Consider the following 21,803-nt stretch of genomic DNA (forward strand, 5'->3'; position numbering starts at 1 on the left):
GATGAAAAAATTCACTTGTTTAGACCCGAGAAGTTGAGTTAAAAGATGAGCCTATGCAGCTTTGACACATACAGTATTCCTCGTGCTCACTGCAAAGAATAAGTCCAAAATACTGAACTGAACAGTATGCTAACCATGGTCCACTGCATCCGCTCATTAACTAGCTCGGTATATTTCATAATTGGAATCCATATTATGGCCCGCTAAAAGCACCCTCTTTAGCAAGACTAAAATGTAAACCTTTAATTAGGTAAAGGGCTGATAAAGCTCACGGCCTGGATTTATGTGACATCCTGTGACTCAGAAAGCAGTTGTAACTGAAAATTAATAGGCTTATTTAGGCTTTCATGGTAAAACGCGAATACACGTATACCATGTTAAGGTACTAGATCCATATAAAAACCATTAGGAGTTATTAAAAGAAGGGCTTAAGTATTCATTTAGAGCACAGCAATATGTAGTAAGAATGGTTTCGGTGGATTCCCCCATACAACATCATGATTACTGTCATCTGATCATAACACAAGTGCGACTAACACAGCTGCCATGTCAGCTTCTCTTCGGGGGCTAGGTCTTAATCATAAATCAACTGAATGACTAATTCAACATTGTTAAAACCAGCAAGTAACTGCTTGGAGCTATTCCAGTTTTTACATCTTTCAAAAGGTCAATACACCTACTCAAACACACAATAGTCCTATCTTTCACAGTGTTTTCTTCTTTTCTTGGATTGAAAAATAACATGTTAGCACTTAAATGTAAGTGTGTTTTAACTAACAATTAAAATGTTCATTAATTCTGAGAGAGTGACCCAGTAAAACAAAGACAATTTTAGTTTTCCTCTCTACCCACAATCAAAAAGCCTCTCCTCTCCTTTGCTGTTTTAAACACTTTTATAGTTGTCAAAGTCTTCTGAAAACATTTTACTGCTGAGCATTTCCTGCGTTAACCTTACTTTTGTTGTAGCTATATTATGAATTAAGCTCAGAAATACACTTTTTCAAGTCGAACGACTACTCTAAATGTGGCTTGCATTTCAAATATGAACCTCTACCCCTCAAAATAATAACAAAAATCACAAATTAAGTGGCATCTAACAGTAAAATATATTCTAATCACTTACATCTGCTTGCACCACACAAATGACAAAAGCCTACCGTTAGCATCCTTCATAGAAAACATTTATTCTGCTCTTAAATATAAAAGCTATGTTGCATAAACAGAGGATTTAAAGCTGCGGCAGAGTGGCTGAATGAAAGAAAATGGCAATCTTTCTGGTTCTAGTAGATGCCTTTCCCTATCACACAATGTTTCCCACTCATAAATACATGACAAATACTTCCTCAATCATTTTTTACGAGCAGGGATGCACAGGGGGTAGTCAATGGCTAGCTTGAGGGAAAATAGGAACAGCAGGAGGCAGAAACTGTACTGAAAATGGCTATGTGGTAAATTCTCTTCTGGAACATCACTCAGCTACCCAGGCTTTGATCTTTCAGCTACAATTACACTCACATCCATGAGATCTGGGTATACTTTTTAAAAACTAAATCATTAATTGTAACAGAAACAGTTAAACCATTTCATTATATGACTCTTCAACTCAAACATCTGATTTTTTACAAATTAAAAATTGCAATTTATACAAAGATTTGCTTTCAATTGGGTTTAACTATGTCATCATCGCAACTAGTCTCACAAAAAACATGGGGTGACTGGCGACAGCTAAATCACAGACTGGCGTCTCCTAAGTAGCCTGTCTACCATTAGGGTCTGGGAAATGGTATTTACTGTACAATTAGAGCCAGTGAGCTCTACCTGTAATCATCCAAATACAGGTGTGAGGATCCTTTTTTTGGACAGGGCAACAGACTCATCCATTTTCACATAAACTTCCATGTCTGCACTGTTATAGCGAACCTTAGGAAGCCTCCACGTTTGTACTTTAAAAAAAAAAAAAAAATAAAAAAAATCACCTGACAGTAACACGGCAAATACTACTATCCTTATTTTTGACTTCCTTGGGTAGAATGACTTCTAATGTTTAAACTGTCATACCCAAAAACATTCAAGAAGGAACAAACTAATTTAAAATTATAAAATTTGGCCAAATATGAAAAGCTTACATTATTACATTGGTTATGAAGTTTATTCCAAAGTCTCTGTTTTGGGCTAAGAGGATTTGCTATTAAATAGGTTAATTTTGTTCTTTAATACGAACACAAAATGTCTTGGAGTATCAAAAGGACAGTTTTAGTTGCAGTAATTTCACAGAATTTATTCTAATGATTTATTGGAGTTAACCATCTGACATTAATTATTGTTTTGGCTTCCAGTCTATGAATGTTTATTTTTCAGTTTAAAGCCTTCTCACTCTTTGATATCATATGGAAATGAGAATTTTTAATGGAAAATTGAAACCATGTGCATCTAAGTACTTAATGAAGTACAGGGAGAAACAGAGGGTGCACTTTAGGAGAATTCAGATATTCCGCTTTAGATACTTTTGATTTGTTTGGATGAGTTACACGCATATATCTGTTCACAAACATAAGTTTATACATCTTCAAAGTTATCTCACAAGTACAGTGTTTAAAGATCTGAATACTATGAAAAGGTTTGTTGTTTGGTTGGGTTTTTTTTCACTAAATATACTGCTATAGATTTTTCTTCATCGTATACTACTTAACCTGTTCCCTCCCCCACAAACCAAATATTTATCCCATCTAGAGCTTTCAATGACATGCTAAATGCTGTACTTCTCAACAGCAGATTCCCACCATATGTCTACCATGTTAGCACTGGATCTTCATCCAGTTCATTGAATGTCTGATAGATTGATTTCATAACCATCATGTACTTAAGTCATAATATTGATGTCAGGAGTACTTCACTAGAACCTGCACTGTTCATGGCATTAAAGCCCATCAAAACAGGCCTGTAAACCGTAAGCCAAGTGCAAGCAGTGGCAAGAAAGCCAGGCACCCAACTGCAAATAGAAGAGTGCTGTTAAAATGGGCAGTTTTGCCACAGTTCAAAAGATTTCTGTGCAACTCGCATAGCTTTAGTCCTCTGGCATTCAATCCATTCCTTTGGAATGAAAAAGATGTTGTTCAGACAATCAGCATTGTATAATATGATAAAACCATATGTTCATTTAAATCAGTACTTCTAAATCAAATCTATTTTCTTCACAGTTAACGGATTCGTGTAAAAATGTTAAGAAAGGAAAGCATATTCTTTTCTATTCTGTACTTTCATTCAGGGTTTCGCCATATGCATTGTACTCAAGCAGCATGTCAATGGGAGCATAACAAGTAACAAAAGTGCAATGTTAGTTTTTATTCCTATTTTAATTAATATCATTGGTGATCTTAATGCACAAGGAGTTATTCACCATTGAAAAATGTGAAATAGAAACATAAATTTAGATATTTAACCTGAACACACTCACCACTTGTTTTTCTTTCTAATGTAGTCTTTTTCAGAGAGGTTAACCAAGTAGATCATCGGTTTTGAAGTAAAAAACAAATGTTTGTTCAAAACATCAATCTAGGAGTGAAAACATAGGAGGAGAATTTTAAAAACAAGTTATACCAACTTGAGTTTTATGACCATTTTCCTCATAGCATGTCTGAGAAGGCATCGGAATTAAAGTGTAATATTTAGATCACCAATAAACACAGTACCGGCTGATAAATTTAACTAACATTCAATCTACTATGAATAATCTAAAAAAAAAAAAAAAAAAAAAAACCACAAACCTTTAAAAAAGACAGTAACAGGTAGCAAAATCAGAAGCCAATTCATGTGATAATATTTATAGCCTACCTCTTTGTCATTCCAATCATGATAGAAGCGGACAGCTTTCTTTTCATCTATTACCCATGTCTTGATTTTGCACATTACATCCTACGCAAGATCAAGAAAAAACAAAGTCAAAAACTCAGCTGGATATCAGACCATTCTCTTCCATAAACAAGGCGTGTATATATTCAGATTCAAAACATACATACAAATTAAAAATGAGATAATACCTTTTAAAACAAGTTTCTACTCTCCCAGAAAAATAGAAAATGCTGCTTTAAAAGTCACTAAAGAGTAATATCGATTATTAAAGCGATACAAATCCCATAATTAGAAAGTTAAACACATAATACTCAAGTATCATCTCTTGCCACCACGAAAATTAGCAGAGCTCATAAAATGTAAAAATCAGTATATTTTAGATTGCTTTTCAAACTCAGTAAGACGCAACATTTCAGCATCCAGCGGGAGAGACCACGTACAATACAAACATGCCATTAAGAAAAGGGAATGGGTGGGAAAAATCACAGCAAATATCTTTTTTTTCTAAATTGTGAGCAAAAGAAATTGAGCCTATTATTGATGATCCACCCTTCAAGAAATTAATTCAAATGGCCAAAGCCCTTTTTATTCCGCATTAATTTTTCGCCAACACCTTCTCCCTCCCCCCCCAAATGAAACCTGCCAAAGCCTCCATTACACAATGGCAAGAGCCTTGCACTGGTGACCTCCAACCAGCTGCATTCACTTTCAGAACATCTCTCTCGGCAGGAAATCTAAAGGCCTTTTAGTTAGCAAGCTAGTGTGCATTCAGAAGGAGTAACTGCAGGAAGAGCCCAATGTGCTTTGTTTCTCTGGCCTTTCTTCACAGAAAGATTAATCATCTGTGAAATGGAAACGGCAAACAGCAAGTGACACAAACTGAACCCTTCAAGCCTTTCCTCATCAGTTTTGTGGTCGTGAATCCGAAAGCTGCGTGTGGCACGGTTCTCCTTACAGGCAGGTGTTAATAAAAGGCTCTTGGGTCTGAAAGGTCAAACTCGGCTCTTCTAGGAGTAGTACATTTTAGAGTCGCCTATTTTTTGTCGTAGATAATTTATGATCATGCTTTAAATAATGCATTTTTTAGGTTATAATTGACGAGACCAAGTATTAAGATCTTGAAAATACAAGGAAACATTCCCTAAACCGTTGAGCACACAACATTTTTTGCCCTTAAAGCTATGCGGCTGAAGTACGTTTATAAACAGCCACAAATAACATCAGTATTTACTACAGTCTTTTCTAGTCTTGCAGTTGCTTTAGTGAAAAACAAAGAAAAAGCTCTTCTAAATCTTCAGATCCTGATTTGAAACCCTCCAGGAACAGGACTCCCCACAGACTTTAACAAGGAAGGGGCGAGCTAAAACTTTTAATGAAATCTAACATGTTCTGCCTAAGAATAATCACTTTTACTCTCCTATAACTGAATTTCACTCATAAATGTTTAAAAGTGGCTAATATAACACCATTTCCTACAAGGAGAAGATCAAAGTGCTATATTACAAATGCATTATGATTAAAAAAGCACTGTGCAGCTTTGCTATTAACTGTTCTTTAAACCCTAAAAGGCTTCCCATAGATCTCACTTGGCACTGCATATACAACCTTTGACAAGTAATGTAGACCATTTTTATTCATTGCCTAAAATTGTAGGCAATTATGTGCGTCACACTGGCCACCTGCAAATTCTGAATGCCTGCTCCAGTTGTCAGAGCAAAAAACTAATGTCGGAGGGGATTAATCTAGGGGGAGAGAGTCCTCTTTAATGGCTCCAGCAGGTGAAATGGCCCAGCTGGTTACTATGATGAGTGGCCAGAACAGCTTATGTAGAGACATGCAACAAGATTACACATAAAAAAGAAAACAGTGGTACCATCTTATCTTTAACCCTATGTGCTTTTTAATTTTTAATTAATCAGTATAAACAAGATAAGGAAAGCAATTCCACCAATAGGTACTTTTAAGATCCTTATCCTCAGCTTTTGTTTAAATAGATATATAGAAATCTACAGTCTCCAAGATTCCTGTTCAGCAGTGAAGGAATTCCGATTGCACATTATTTCAGGTTTTAAACTAATTCTGTAGGCTCCTACCTGCCACGTGGCTTTCAGCATTACAGTTCCCCCGCAAAGGCAACGCATTATTACATTTAAACTAGAGTCAATAAAAAATTGTCAGAAATAAGTGATCAAAGACAATCTTTTAGGTTTAAGCAGCAATGAAATGTCTTTTAATCACACTGTAAAGGTAGCTACATAATGCAGAACCTCCAGAAAATTTCAAGCATCAATGCAGCAAATAAAGTTTTCTCTTTCTAAAGCCTATCTAGGCACACAGCTGCCAACCAGAACTTCTCTTCCACATTCACCTGCTACCTACAGTGACACATCTAAACCTATTTTGGCACAGACCTAATTTTTCCAGAATTCTCATTTAGGTACCTGACTTGATACTGTTTGCAACTGTACTTCTAAAGGAGCAATTATGTGGCAAACTTCTGCAGGGAAGGCTGACCAACAACTAAATACACTGGGGAGAACCGACAGCTGGATACTTGCAATTTTATTTTGGTTTTACAGAGAAGGTGGGAAATTATTGGAAAACTTTCTTTAGATAAAAGGATGGAAACTTATAAGCAAATATAGCACGTAAGTCTGAAGCTGGTGAGGCAGTAAGACACAAAGAAAGAATTTGGAAATAATTATTCAGCCAAAGTCAAATTTTCTCTGATGGACTATCTGGGCAGTTGCACCATGCAGAATGTAAGGCAGACAGTCCAGAAACAAAAAGAAGGGACAGATGAACTCAGATTCCCCTGCATCGATGGTGGTGTCCCATTTAAATGAGATTTAATATGATCCCTTACCAAGAAATCATTAAATACTAATACAAAGAAGGGCAACTATTTCCACATATTTTTCTCTCAGCTGCCCCAATACTCTAAACAAACACACAAAAAGCAAAAAGCACATTTTCAGGTTATATCTCATGTAGCACCATTTTTAGTTTTATTAATTGCTTCTGTTTAGACCTGGTAAAAGAGCATGAACTGACCTTTTTATCTTCACTATCACTGTAACAATCATTTAAAGACATTTAATCACTACTCTAGTTAACTCCGAGATGCTTAATAACAGAATACAGAGCAATGATCCACTTTGTTTCATTAGATCTGGTCTTCCCAGTTGCACACTTCGAGGTCAATCTGTCACGATCAGAATGATCCACTTCTTGTTTGATGAGAGGGGTATTCTTGTTCTGTTTGTCAGCCAGTAACCTTACAGCAAGCACTATTTAAAAAGCCACCAAAAAACCCTCCAAAATCCAATTTACTTACAGTTGTCAAGGCATATGAAATACAACAAACTTCATGACTATCAAATACCACTGTTTTAAACATCAGTTAATTTCTGACTATATCCTTGGCAATATATTTAGCACATGTGAAGACTTAGTATATTTAGCCATATGCAATACAGTCATTTTAATTTACATCCTGCTCTCATTTTCCAAAGGCAGCATGTAGTCAACCCAGAAATGCTAAGCAGGACTTTGACGATATGTCCTCAAAGTGTAAAATACTATAAAGCAATACATTTAAATTGCATTTAGGAGATTTATCAAGACATGCTCATGAGACACTACTGTGTAGAAAAATGTGCATACATTAATAAACTGTCTGGATGGATGATAGCAATAATGTGTGCCAATGCCAAATTCTTCTTACAGCATGAGGGACTAAACTGAAGCTTGGAAAACTCACTTGCCTACTTGGCATCAGAGAATTGTGACTTTTTTGTTGTAAATTAGCAGGGCATGTAATTAACTTCCGCAAATTTAATAAAGAAGTAAGCAGTTGTGAGGATTATCACTTCACACTTCAAAGTGCAAGTGAATTCTCTGTGATCCTGCAGGCAGTGCAAAAGTCTCTGCTACTCCACAGAGTAACTGTGAGTACAGTAGGCTTTTTTTTTTCCCACCAAGGGAGATGTTCCTAGGAAGTATGAAGTGTTTCTCAGCACCTTATCCATTCCCTTCAAAACTTCAAAGCTGTAATAACTGACCAGCTCCCTGTAAACACTTCAAAAGCAGTTAAATACTGTTCAGTAAAGTGTTTTAATTGTCCAAAATTCTATCATTTTCATTGCTCTGCTCCTCAGAAAAGCTATAAGGAGTACCTAGAAAGTTATCTGTAGCTCTTAGTTAGCTCCCCTCATTTCACACAGAAGTCCGACAGCATTGCATATCAATAATGAAGGTAGTAGTGTATAATTAATATATTCAGACTTCCCTAAGGAATCTGGCTCAGTGATGTATGGTATTTAATTCAAAAAACAATGCATACACTAAACAGAGTCAACACCACCTAACCAGCAGGTCTCAGAATGTAACTGTAAACGGAAAATCCAATGAGTGTGTTTCTGGTGGCTTTCCAAACAAATTATTTGCATTTCACTAGTTATCATCTTTCATCAACAGCCTAAAAAAAGACCAGATTAATGACATAGATTCTGAGAACAGTAAATTACTAACATGGGAATCATGTATGTAGTGACCAGAACTGAGAGACAGATTTAGTTAAACCAAACAACGTTTTTCAACACAATAAACTCAAGTTCATACACTTGTTGGGTGGGGGACAAGGGAGGGTAGATACAGTATTTAACAGGTAGAGGACTTCCCCCTTGCGAGAGTGACTGAGAAGACTTGAGGGTCGCAAGCAAATGAACTGTACTGTAACTAAAAGACTAATACTAACTTTGAGTATATAAATAGGCTAATGTCCAATGTGAATAATTCTACACTTAATCTGTTGAAATACTGAGTAAAGAGAGAAAAATAAGAGGTTTTGAAAAAATGCTTTTACATGAAAACTCAGTGTGCTTAAATCTTACGCTTTTATTCTTATTGCATCATATATATGTAATTAACAAAAAACATAGTACAGGAGTTTTCACACTAGCATGCAGAAATCAAATGGCTGAGAGTTGAAGCTTGACAAACAGTCTAAAGCTGTGTCTTGTTTCTACACAGTAAAGATAATGAATCACTGGCACAGCTTATGCAAGTTACAGTAATTTATCTCTAGCTAGAAAATATTTAAATAAAGGTTATTTTTTTCCCCCCGAGATACATTTTATTTCAACCACAATTGTCAGAATTAAACTGGGATATGCAAGAGATCAAACTAGATGATAATTAGTATTCCTTATGGCCTTCAAAATAGCTATGATGGTTTTTCAGATACAGATAGAGAACTATGCTGAGGTAAAAAGTACTCATAACTAGTTAAACTGTGCTGCACCAAAACCAATTTATTCTGCGCACACCAATTTCCTTGTTGACACAAGGTGTACGGTGTGCACCATGCTCAGTCCTTCCGTTCATGGCTTTCCTTGGAAATCTTTTCCAGTTCTATTCAGCACAGCCTCAGCTCTCTGCTTTTCCTGGAGGTTTTCTGGTGATTTAGAAGAGGGAGGCTGAAGTGACAAAATAAGCATTTTTATTCTTACTTTTATTTTTATTGTAAAAACAATGTTTAGAAACAGTGGTATTTTTAAAGGACAATTAAAGACAAATTTTGCAGTTTAAAAAAAAAAAAGGCTAGATCATGTTTTTCAATTGTATTAAGTGCTTAAATAAGCTGTAGCAGCTGGGTGCAAGAAAGAGAACAAGTCAGGTACTGCATCAACTGGAGTGACAATGAGCTCCTCTGCGGTACAAAACAATGTCTAATCTCTTACAATTCCCTTGCTCCTGACTTTAATAAAAATACAATGGGAGAAGTAATGGATTTAGGACAAGTGTATTATCCTTTCTTCTATTCAATACCTTCTAACAGAGCCAGTACAAGCTGTACATGATATAAGATTTACTCAGAGCTAGATGCCAATAATGTTTATGAGCCACAGCAAGTACTTTCACCCAAAACATCCTACAAGCATTCCAGTCTATATAATTCATGTCAATAATCCCCAAATTCTTCTGCGTGGGTCATCCTTGTGGATTCTAAGGCATTATACATAAAATTATGTAGTCACCTGTAGCTTCTCATAGAAAAAAGCAGGCAAGAATACAGAAAACAGTCTATCTAAAAGTGATTATTTCTAGCAGTTCAGAAAATCCCAACAGGAAAATTACACTGAAAAGTAAAATGAAATATCTTTTGTAGAGTTCCACTAAACTTTTCTTACTGCATTAGTCTGCACACACTTATTTCCAAATAAATCCATGTATGAATGAGTTTGTTCTAGATGCGAACAAAGCCAGTTGGAAAAGGTGTCTTTTTCAGAATGCAACTATTCCTATATGAAGCTATTTTGATGTAAGTGTATACTATGTAAAAATTACAACATGGCTTGGATCTAGACATACCCAAACAGATTTTATTTACAAAAGTAATTACTTTGAGCCATTGTTCAAATCTACACAGGAAAAATCAGCCTTGACAGAAAGTATTTAAGCATTGACTTCTCTTTGTCTACTGATAATACCGAAAGAAATCCAAACGTGTATTTACACATTATGTACTTTTAAGTCAGGCTTTACTACTGATTAATTCACAAACATCTGCCATGAATATTTTCCTGTTACATTCAAAATGTTCTCCGGAATGAACTTTAATTTCCTCTAAATACCACATTAAGCACAGTAAATGGTCCACTAAAGATTTTAGGCCTAATTATATGCATTAAGAATATAAATATTTTCTTGATTCCCTATGATTTAACATTTAAGTTACTAATTGTAACAGCCATCGGCAGAAAGTATGTCAACAGTGTACGTGTACGCTGCTCCTTTCCTTCCATCTCCAGTGGAACAAACTGGCCTCTCAAACTCTCCTCACAAAAGGAGACCAAAGAAACTGGCAGGAAAAAAAAACAACACCACACAATTCATTGCTGTATTTATCTTCAACTTGGAAAGAAAGAAAGGTGAAAATTCCTAACTGACATCATCAGTTAGAGGAAATAAGGGTTCATCCATCCGTGAGAACTCTGTCAAGCACTTGCAGCACAAGGTCAGCAAATTCTGCTCAGCACCATCCCATTCATCAGAATATTGCAGGAAGGAAAGATTTGCACCGTCTTTTCACGTAGTCTATATTGGTAACAAGAAGAAACTGAATCTACAAGCTGTCTATTGTTTGTGAAGTATCTTCCACACCATATTAGTAATTTCAAATTAATAAAAAAAAAATAATCTTTCTGTTACTGTATTATCAGGACAGGACCAAGACTTTAAATGGAAGGGAGGAAGAAGAGAGGGATTAAAGCTACTTAAAACATCACGAGGAGGATTTTGCTTTACTCCTCATGGTACATATATGCTGACAGATACTTATACTCTATGGTTCTAGAGGGTTTTGGTATCATTACAATAAAAATGAATGTCTAACTGTTCTTTTCATAATTGCAATTACATTTGCTCTTACAAAATGTGTTTGAATTGAAAAAACTAATCTTAGTTTAAAATTGACAGACAAAAAATGGAATATAGGAATCTCGCAGGACTTGTAAAAACACCCCTTTCAGCTGAAATCTGGAAGTTCAAATGCAGTGAACATTGATCCTGACCTACTCTAAATGCTGCCTTTCAACTGAAAATTGGAAGCTCAAACACTGCAGACATTGATACTGACCAACAGATTTTGTCTTCGTATCATTAACATCAATAATCTGCATGAACTCAACTATAAATAATATTCTTGTGGTCAGATATATAAATCACAATACCATTACCACTAAGAATTATTCCATGCTGGAATTCAAATTTCAGTGCACTAACAAAAAGGGCTGAATAGCTATCTACTGCAGAGGATCAATCTCTAAGGACTAGAACTGAATCACACAGGAAGGGTAATGCAAGAAAATCCTACAATAATGTTCACTTAACTGTATTATACTGTATTGACTTGAAGACTTTTGTCTCCAGGACTGAAAATACCATAACTTTAAAAATATTTTATATATTTTTAAAACAAGTTTTTAAATGTGCACATTCTGATCTATAAATTCATACATATTTGAATTTTACTTTGAAATCTCCTGCTACCCAAAATAACAGATCAATAAGCTTACAATAAAGTTTAACTCAGTATCTTTCTCATGTCTCTGCAGATATCAGCACCAGCCAGAATTAAAATATAAAATCAAAATTACTCTGATTGCTTTCTGAAATTATATTTGCACTGTTTTAATACATGCAAATAACAGGGGTATTTTCATTTTATAAGATCTCTTTAGAAGGTTATAACCAAAATAACATTTAAAGGTATACTGAGTCTGAGATAGTAGTGCCCTTAGTAAAAGCAAACAGGTATTTCCAAGAAAGCAGCAAGAACGCTTGCAAGACAAAAATACACATGTAAAGGAAGCTATTCCAAGCCTATGTCAACATTACATGTTGCTGATCTTGGGCCATATTGTGTCATTGATTTTAAAGTAGAACTTGAAAATTATTTCATTGATGGCTCCTTAGCAGCAGTTGGCTTTTTTATTTCTGCTGACAGGGAATTGAGAAATCAATTCTCTGAGAGACAGGACAAACAGTTAACACTATTCAACTGCAAAGCCAGGTCACTGCACAAAAGTGAACTTACCAAAGGTATGCAATGTGGGCTTACACTAAGGAAAAATGATAATTAACAAGTTAGAACACAGGTGCAAGAAGGTGTGCAATCAAATACAAATCTTGATTCAAGAACTGTTGACTGACACAGACCATTTTCTTTTTTTCTTCTCCTAAATCTTTTGGAGATTTCAGACTATCAAGTTACAGTTGTGGAGGCTTACTGATAAAGAGAATCCTCTAAAGCAGACAATTCATATTTATGAAATGAGAAGAATGACTTCTATTTTCAGTTAGGTTCCATGACACACACAGTGAAATCCCCTTTGATGCCAACAATAAGTTTACACAGGTCACACGGAGATTATAGCCTCTCTGAAATCAGTAACTTTTCCTTAGCTTTCATATTAAGGTTATTTGTTATATTCAGCAAAATACCAAAGGAAAAACATGCTTGGCTAAGATCAATATTATTTCTTTTCTTTCCTCACCTCCTCCTTCTTTCCTTAACCTTATTATAGTGTTCTTCCTCAATAGATCTCAAAGTGCTCTCAAAAAAAGTGGAAACAAAAAATGCAATTCAAGTACTAGATGGTTTTGTTCACCAGAGGAAAGCAAGCCAGTGAAAGGTCTGAAAGCGATAGAGGTAAGAAAGCTTGCAATATGTCTATCTGAATGAACCACAGAACTTTCACAACTCTCAACCAGTTAAACTCTTAAGAAATTCTCAAGTGTCTTTACCTTAAATTACTCCCAAGAGGATGGGAAAAGGAAAACAATAAAAAGCAGAGAGACTACAATTTTAACATTGTATCTTAAAAACAAATAAAAACCAAAACAACCTACAAATACCAAGTCTTTCCCCTTGTAACGTCCTAGTTTTCCTGAACGGGAAAATGACTGGGAACACTCTAAGCATATACAAAAGCCGTTTGTTGCACACCTCTGCTATGGAAAGAACAGAATATTAGCAATGGCTATGTATTATACCAGTAAATAACTTAAGAAGGCAAACCCTGAGAAGTTCTCTCCCAGCTTCTCCCTTCACCCCCGCCCTTTTTTTGAAGATAAACTGTTTGAAAAAGAGGTTCGAATTCCAGTCTATACTGTCTCTTAATGACTTTTCTGCTGTGGAAAGAGGAAGCCTTGAACAGGAGCCACAAGCCACATGGGAATATTACAAATTGTGCTGGACAGGGAACTCTCTCTGTGCCCAACATTCTAACTGCAAAATGCAACAGGTTTGGGAAGTGCAGAATCATCATACTGCCAAAGTACACTCCTAACATTTGGCTACTGCTTTAGGGAGGTGTAATCTTTAACTGCTTGTTTCACCAATCCCATATGGTTTCTCTCGGAGACCCGTAAGTCATTTACCGGATAGTTAATCATGCATTATACTATATAAATTCAACCTCAGGTCTTCTCTGCAAGACAAAACGTTAAAGGAAAACAGGCAAAGCAAACTGTACAGGACCGCCTCACAACCCAGTGGCTGAACATCTAAATAAACCCATCTGGTAGCAGGAAAAGCCCAAGAATTGCTGTTACAATCTTAGAACTACAGAAATGTATTTGTAGAAGTTGTGCAACTAGGCCTAAGGACTGATTTACCAGTAAAAGTAACCAGACAGGGATTTCATAGGCCTTTACCATTAAAAAAGTCCATTTTACTAAGGTCTACTGTCTACCTTACAATTCAAGCATGCAATTCACAAAGGAAGACAAGCAAGAAGATACAAGATCAGCAGGACTCAAAGACAGGATGCCCCACAGCACTTCCCCAAAGAGATTCCCTAGTGACTGTAGTTCCTACTATGTGCAGCCTTTGTCTCAAGCGGGGCATTAATTTGTGCCTCTCTACCCTGTTCAGCCACCCCTTTCCATGAAACAAAGGAATTTAATGCCTTTGAAACCTCTATTGTTCTTGACAAACTCAGCTGAGACCAGTCAAGCATAACAGCTGTTACTGAGAACAGAACTGGAGGAGCAACACCAAGAACCTGGTGTTTCCTGTGTGCAATTTCATTAATAAAGGATGAAAAACCCCAAGGAATGACAGGAGCTGTAAGTTACAAACACAAGATGACAAAGTCATTTTGATAAGCAAACTACAGATGAAGTAATAGTAAGGAGATTGAAGGAAGAGGCAAAAAGAAGGATGAGAAACTGAAGCTAGGTAAAGACACATTAATAATGCAGATTTTAAGGTTTTCTTTTATTAATTTAAATTGCATTTCTAGATTTGAGTTTGTTTACTGACTCCCTTGATTTTAAAATAATCTGACATTTTCTGTTTTCAAACACATAGCAACTTCCTGTAGTTACAAAATGAGTAAAAGCAGCTCTGTCATACAACAGTAACTGTATCTACCACCCACTACAGTTACATGATGACTGTTAAGAATTTTATTTAAACACACTTTGGTTATGTCTCTTTGCAATCACAAAAATAAGTGCTGACTTCTTCCTTAGCACAGGAAGAACATAGAGTATGGTATGAAACCCTCAAAGCATCCAGAGATATACACTCAAAAACTGGACAAGAACATCTCCGTCACGCAGAGCCAAGTGCAAAGCTATTTCCAAAGACTACCACACAGGAAAGTGAGAAGAATTCAAGACTGGAGCAGAACAGCATCACAACATTCTTCATTTTCATCATCTCATACCATGTAAAATTCAGCCTTAGGCTGAACTTTGAATTCACTATGACCAGGATTTTTTCCTCACCCCTTTGCTTAAGACGTATTAAAGGGTGAAAGACTGCATGGACGCTATTTGAAACTGTAGGCATAAGCTGCACTGTTCCTCTAAGCAGGTGCAACCTTTTGGAAAAGATAAAAATCACTGCCTATACGTACCCAAGGCTGGGTTGACACATGTCAGATAAGACCTTAAATGAAGCATACCTGCTTCTCTTTCTCTGGGCTTACATGAAAGCCTTCTAAATTATCCAGCAATAGCTATTCCCTGACTGTTCTAAGCCAGAAAAAATAAAATACTTCTCAAACCAGATGAAAAACTAGTTCTTCACCAACAGAAGTAACCAAAGAAGTGTTTTTTAACACTGCATCATGAAAATGAGCATTTTGGAGACGGATGCTTACTTTCAGTTCCTATTCACTTCCAAACACTAGGTAGGGCCAAAAAAATTCATTGCACTTCAATGGTGCTAAATTAGAACACCAGCAGTGATATGAAAATGTTTTTCTTACTACTTGCTATCTAAGAATCCATGGCAGAAAACAGTATTTTTTACTACTTGTTATGCATAAATAGTGTATTTCCACATTGATACACTGCTGTAATAATTAGAGAATGCACTTTATATACCACCTGAAATATTTATAGAAGATTAATGAAATAAAGAAAAATTAATAACTAGACTACTGGCAAAGTGTAGCAGACTCAAAAGTCAAGTGGCAGTAAAATAACCATTTACAAAAACATACTTGGAAGTTGATAATTATTATACATTTCTAATTTACAAAGAAACACCACTACTACCCTGTGATAACTGAGTTCATTTAAACAGCCTTCCACAGCAACATTCTAAAATTAATTTCAACTAGCAGCCTTTATTTAACATGCACTAAAAGACACAAAGTGCAACCACACCAAAAAAATATATTCACTTGGTGGCTACAGAAATACTAGTATCAACATCAGACTAGAACTTAACAGCAAGAATAATTCAGAAGTGACTACTGTACCTTGCATTACAACTAAACGCTGATGTAAGTTTGACAAAACTTTGGCAATTCTCATATAAAGTTGTGTCATTACAATTAGCTTCATCAGTGAAATCTTAGACTCTCAGCACAGCAAATAATTCAGTCTAATAATTTTTCAACTCATAATATTAATTATTTAAAATACACAAAATAGTAGTAGTGTTTCGTATTACACATGTGGGAGTTCAATAACGAAACCCAACAATTCAAAAATTTCAATTCAATAGAAAGACTACTTGATGACCTACTTTTATAGGTCATGTACTTAAACTTACATATTCCGGTTTTAATTTCTTGTCTCCTCCTCTTACAGCTACTTTTTCAAGCTTGTCTATACTTTGCATGATCAGCTCCTCATCTTTAAGTCGAAGTTCCTCATGTATTATTTCAATGTCACGAACAGGATCTACACTTCCTTCAACATGAGTGATATCATCATCTTCAAATGCTCCTAAAACAAAAGAACACTTAAATTACCTTTTAAAGTAAAAAGACAGGAAATATATATTTACAACACACTATTAAAAGTCACGAGAGTTTGAGATGAAAGAGTAAAGTCTTGTAAACACAAAGCATAACGCTTTGCCGTTTCAAGAGAGCACTTAACACATCCTTCTTTAAGAGTTTCTTCTAAACAGGAACAGGCTAGAGCAGTTCCCTGAAAATAGGTACCACCGTATTCAACAGTATCTAACCTAGCAATAGCAAACATAGCAGCTAAATTGAACATAGCAGAACATTTTAATACAAGCAGTAATGACTAAAAGACTCGTGGAAAGAAAACCTTACAAATCACCCTGGCAGCCCTCACTGGCTGACCAATTTTATGCATTAAGAAAAAAAAGAAGTTCTAGACAAAGAATTCTGAAGTTCTGAATGACTCTTAGTGTTTCCAAGGGAAACAGGGCTTAGAAAAAAAGGCCTGAAATCATCTGGCAGACCTCGTCCCTGTTTCAATCTACTTTATCACTGTGGTTCTGACGGTGATTAGATAATGAACCACTCAGACACACAATTTACACAGCAGCTAATTTCATCGGCCTGATTTGAGGGTATGGTTTTTAGGGGGCCATCAAAGAAGCAGATGAAGGTGCATTTGTCATATATGAGTGACAACCATTCACACTATCTGAACAAAATGGTGCTGGCCCTTATTAGAAACACATGCTATTATCACATATTTAAAGTGCAGTTGAAGCCATAATTTCAAATTGCCAACTGGAAACATAAGGGTAAAACAACCAGATATTACTGAAGCATGTGTGCTGACTTCATGCCCTTCTGAAGACAATCTGGCAACATAATTCAACTAGGATTTAAATTATCAGATAAGCAGCATCACACACAAAAAAAATCCACACACCCCCCAAATCAATACATATTTTTAAAATAAAAAATATTAACAATTAAAAATAGTTCATTACTTCTTCCTGGATCAATTTTCAGAGTATGTGCACGCCTATCCTGTAACATTAAAGATATGCCTGAGAAATCAACCACAAAAATAATTTTATTTTAATATTACCAAAATGAAAATCAACTGATTTTTTTTACATAGGAAAAAAAAAACCAAGAAGGCATTTCTTGCACTAAATGTAAGATAGGAAACAGGTAAACTACAAATAATTCCTTAACTGATATACACAAAGTTTCGGTTCTTTGTTGTCCTGAACATCTTAAACTTCATCTTTTCTTTTAACTTACTGAAAACAGTGGTTTTAGCAATAAAGATTTTACGTCAAAACACACGGTGCGCAGGTTTAAAATGTTGTGGACAGTCAAATGTCAAAATCATTTCCATATAAACTTATGAAAAGTCTTCAAGAAAATGATTACCAGAAGTTCCTTCCTCTCCCATCGGCTGTCTCTCTCCAAAGACCATCAATGAGCTCCCTTGGTACAGGGAAAATCACCTCAGCAACAGATCCAACTCTGATGCTCACCGTGAAAAGAGAACAGGCGGCTCTGTCAAATGCAAAACTCACTACACTAACCCATACCAATGCCAGGCAATTAAGGAAGAGATACTGTAGCCTTTGCCTTCCATAAATCCATACCCGCACACCTGACTCAATGGGACATGGGCTGTTCGGATGAACAAATGCTAGAAAAAATAATTTAACAGCTCTGTTCTGGTTTACAAGGAAAATACTGAAGGGGGGGGGCAGGAAGATGTCACCATACAGATCAAAGAAAAGTCTACCTGCCCAGCCTTCTCAACAGATGGGTAGGATTTATGCAGCTAAAAAAGTAAGAAGTTTATCTTTCTTCCTTGTATCAAGATAAAAGTGTCCAATACCGTCTAAATAATACATTCTCAAGTCATTTACATCATCCTCCTGCATTTGGTGTCCACGGGTTTGAAAAACAACAACAAAACCCCACACTGTTAAAGCCAGGAGAAAAACTCCATGATTAGAAAGATCTCGCATACAGAACATAAAAATAAAAAGTAAACAGCTTGTTTTGGTCTTAAGGAAGAATGAATTATTTCTGACAAAGCACGTGTAAGGTGAATTAGCAATAATGAAACACAGCTTATATATTAGTTATATTTTTCCATTTTCTTTAACAACAATAAAATAATTATCCAGCAATTATCTTCATTTCTTCTCATCTTCCCATTGCTTTTCACCAAAAAAATCCAGTTCTTTATTCATCCAAAACCAATTAATTCAGTGTAATTCCACCCCTATAAAACTGAATCTATAGATTTCACCTTCCCTCTCTTCTCAGTCCACTAAACGCTTTAACCCATGGACACTTCGACATTCTGCCAGAGTTTTTCAAGCCTCCTCCTTCCATCAGCCATCCTCATGCCTGTGTCAGCAGCCATCCTGCCGCTCATTCAAGCGACATCGATGACAAGAGACCCACATCTGGCAACAGGAGGTTGCTTGGTCAGGTAAGGAGCTTCTACCAAGCTGATGATTTCCTATTCAAGGCAACAATTTAGCCTTCTCTCCTCCTCACTGGGTTGCTTAACTCTTCTCATGGAAGAAACGAACACTAGTTGCATACTCCATTAAAACACTGGATTTTGAGCTTAAATTTTCAATTCTACATTCAGAAAAAAAGTGCATTTTCCTAACTTGGAAAGGAGAAAACTCATCAACAGGTGCGCTGACAAAGGTCATACAATTCCCTTCTAAATACATAGGAAACCCACTAAGTTAATCGCGGCAGATTATTTTTTTTTCTTATCAGGAACACTTAGAGGAGAGAAATTTAAACCTCTTCCCATTGGGACAGCCACAGTCCATAAGGAAGCAGCAAGTATTAGACTTTGTATACACAAGATCAAGCTAGCGTTACTGTCCAGCTTTTGGCATAAACTGAGAGACACTTCGTGATAAGCAACAGGCATTGAGCTTTATTTGTGAATCAGGGTATTATTTTATTATTTATTTTGTTCAGGGTATGTCAATGCTGACTTCAGTCATCAACCTAAAACAGATCAGCCTCTGACTGACAGCCTAGTCAGAAGCAAGAAGATACTCAAGGAAGAAGAAAAGGAAAAAGGAGAGAGACACTGCTATGATGAGAGCGCCTTAGCTATAACTTTGTCTCAATATCCGCGTGGTATGTATCTTGGGCAATCTGTTATGCCAGCCTCAAGCCTGCTTTGTAACAATGGTCTAGCACAAATCACATCGAGCATTGTAGGGAATTCAATTCTGGCCTGCAGAGCTGAATGCAGACTTAGCAAGTAAGAACTGGTGGTAACCTTAGGAATTAGGCTCTGTGCAAGAGATGAGATCTCTTGGAAAAAGTATAACTGTGAGAAATTAACGAAGTTAAACTATTAGAACAGTTTAACTATTAGAATAGTTTAACTTACCTAGTCCCTGATTTAAAAAAAAAAAAAAATCTATATAAGAATGTAAAGTAGTAGGAAAAAATGGAGTTCTAAAACCGATTCAAGAAATAGGACATACCAGAAAGCATGTATATTATTTGCAACTTACAAAGATGAAAACAGGAACTATAACATTAATCTACAAATCTTACCCAATATAGATTATTAACAGTATATTGCTATTTATTAATATGTCTCTCTGCCTTCGCTTTATTAGTGAAATTCCTCTGTGAAGCAAGGCCTTTAACTCTTTTGTCAGAGAAGATGATACAATAACCCCTCCTTCCCTCCAACATACAGAGCAGCAAACAGAAAGCTCAAAGGCTCTATTTTAAAATATAATGAATAGGGGACTAAGAATGACATCACTGTACAATTAAAGATAGCACAACACCTGTATGATGAACAGGATGCACAAGGTGGACACAGGCCATGAACCTTGAGTAAGCAGTAGTATAAATAGTTGATATCAAGCACTACATAGAAAAGTAGCCTGTTGAAAATAAAAAAGACTCACTAAAATATGCTGAATTGGAAGTACGGAGGATGGGAGGTAGGTCTTGAGGTGCAAGATCACAGCAAATAGATGAGAAAAATCAGTTTCCTGAAGAAACAGGTAAGATTATCTTGAGTAACAGAAAAAGAAGACTAGTTAGTTTATCAACATGTAGCTCTCTGAAGAAGGAAAATGAAAAATAAATATTGACAAAGAAATGTTGATATTGGCTTGGCTGACACTGATCACTGATTACAACAGAATCAGTGAGTAAAAATAATGGGGAGAGGGAGAAAAGGAGATCTGGTAGTCTTATTTTGATCTCAAGCCGATTACTGGCTTGAGATAGCTTGGTAGAAAACTGAGGAAGAAAAAGTTCCCTGAAAACATACTAACAGGGCATCCAGGTAAGGAAGAAGAGGACTAGAATGGGGTAGTTGCAGAAGAACAGAGTGCGCAAACAGTCACCTGTCAGAGGTAAAACCCATCCTGATTATGAGCTGTGTTTACATATGGTGAACTTCAAACACAATGTGTCTCTCTTCTTATTGACGTAATGAAGATTCAAATTCTGTAAATATGAGGGACCTTTCCAAGGTTAGAAACTTGGCTACACACTATCCTCTGCAGCACACTCACACCTGCCAGGCTACTGGCTGCTGAGCTCTGTGGTCTAGCTTCCAAACTTTTCATTAAAAAAAATAATTTTTTCCAAACGTGCTAAAAATCGTGTTAAAAAAATAGATGTTACAATATTCTGCAAATTTATCAAACAATACAATGATCTAACTATGCCACTTTATTTATTTACTTATTATTTCCAGGATAAAAAAGTAATTCAAGATATTTCTTATGACCTTCTCCAAAACTAGCCACACCACTGCATTCTTAAGACGGTATGACCTATGGACAATGACCTTCTCCAATGAATATAATGAAAATGTATTGTTCTTCCCATATCTTCATCAACTGCATTTGCTTTTAGAACAGAAGGACTTGGTATTCCTCAAACATTACCCCAAACGATAGCAACTTCCTTTTGCCTACTTCCTAAAGTTATACCGTCTGTGCTCCAAAACTGCCCTCATTCCACTACAGAAAACTATAGCATACTACTGTAAGAGAAAAAAAGAATCAGTTTACATACCTGCCACTTCCTTTAGTGTAAAAGAACAAAGACTACAAATCTGCTGTGGTAAATTCCCATAATGTTTTAGTGGCGTGCAGATATTACTATTAAAACAAGGCAAGTATTTAGATAGAATAGTAAAGCATAACACAGCAGCAGAAT

At 36.0% G+C, this 21,803-nt stretch overlaps 1 protein-coding gene across 2 annotated transcripts in view; it reads right to left on the bottom strand.

Moving 5' to 3' along the window:
• Positions 1-21,803, bottom strand: part of OLA1 (Obg like ATPase 1) — a 103,180-nt gene that overhangs the window by 36,329 nt on the left and 45,048 nt on the right. For both annotated transcript variants that reach the window (XM_082483342.1, XM_082483343.1), the window contains exons 5-7: positions 16,433-16,608; positions 3,832-3,912; positions 3,455-3,552 (exon numbers count right to left, since the gene is read on the bottom strand). In XM_082483342.1, the coding sequence (XP_082339468.1) occupies positions 3,455-3,552; positions 3,832-3,912; positions 16,433-16,608 (355 nt within the window). The remainder of the gene's footprint in view (positions 1-3,454; positions 3,553-3,831; positions 3,913-16,432; positions 16,609-21,803) is intronic.

The sequence above is a fragment of the Vanellus vanellus genome (genome assembly GCF_965231255.1).
Source record: "Vanellus vanellus genome assembly, chromosome: 5".
NCBI lineage: Eukaryota > Metazoa > Chordata > Aves > Charadriiformes > Charadriidae > Vanellus > Vanellus vanellus.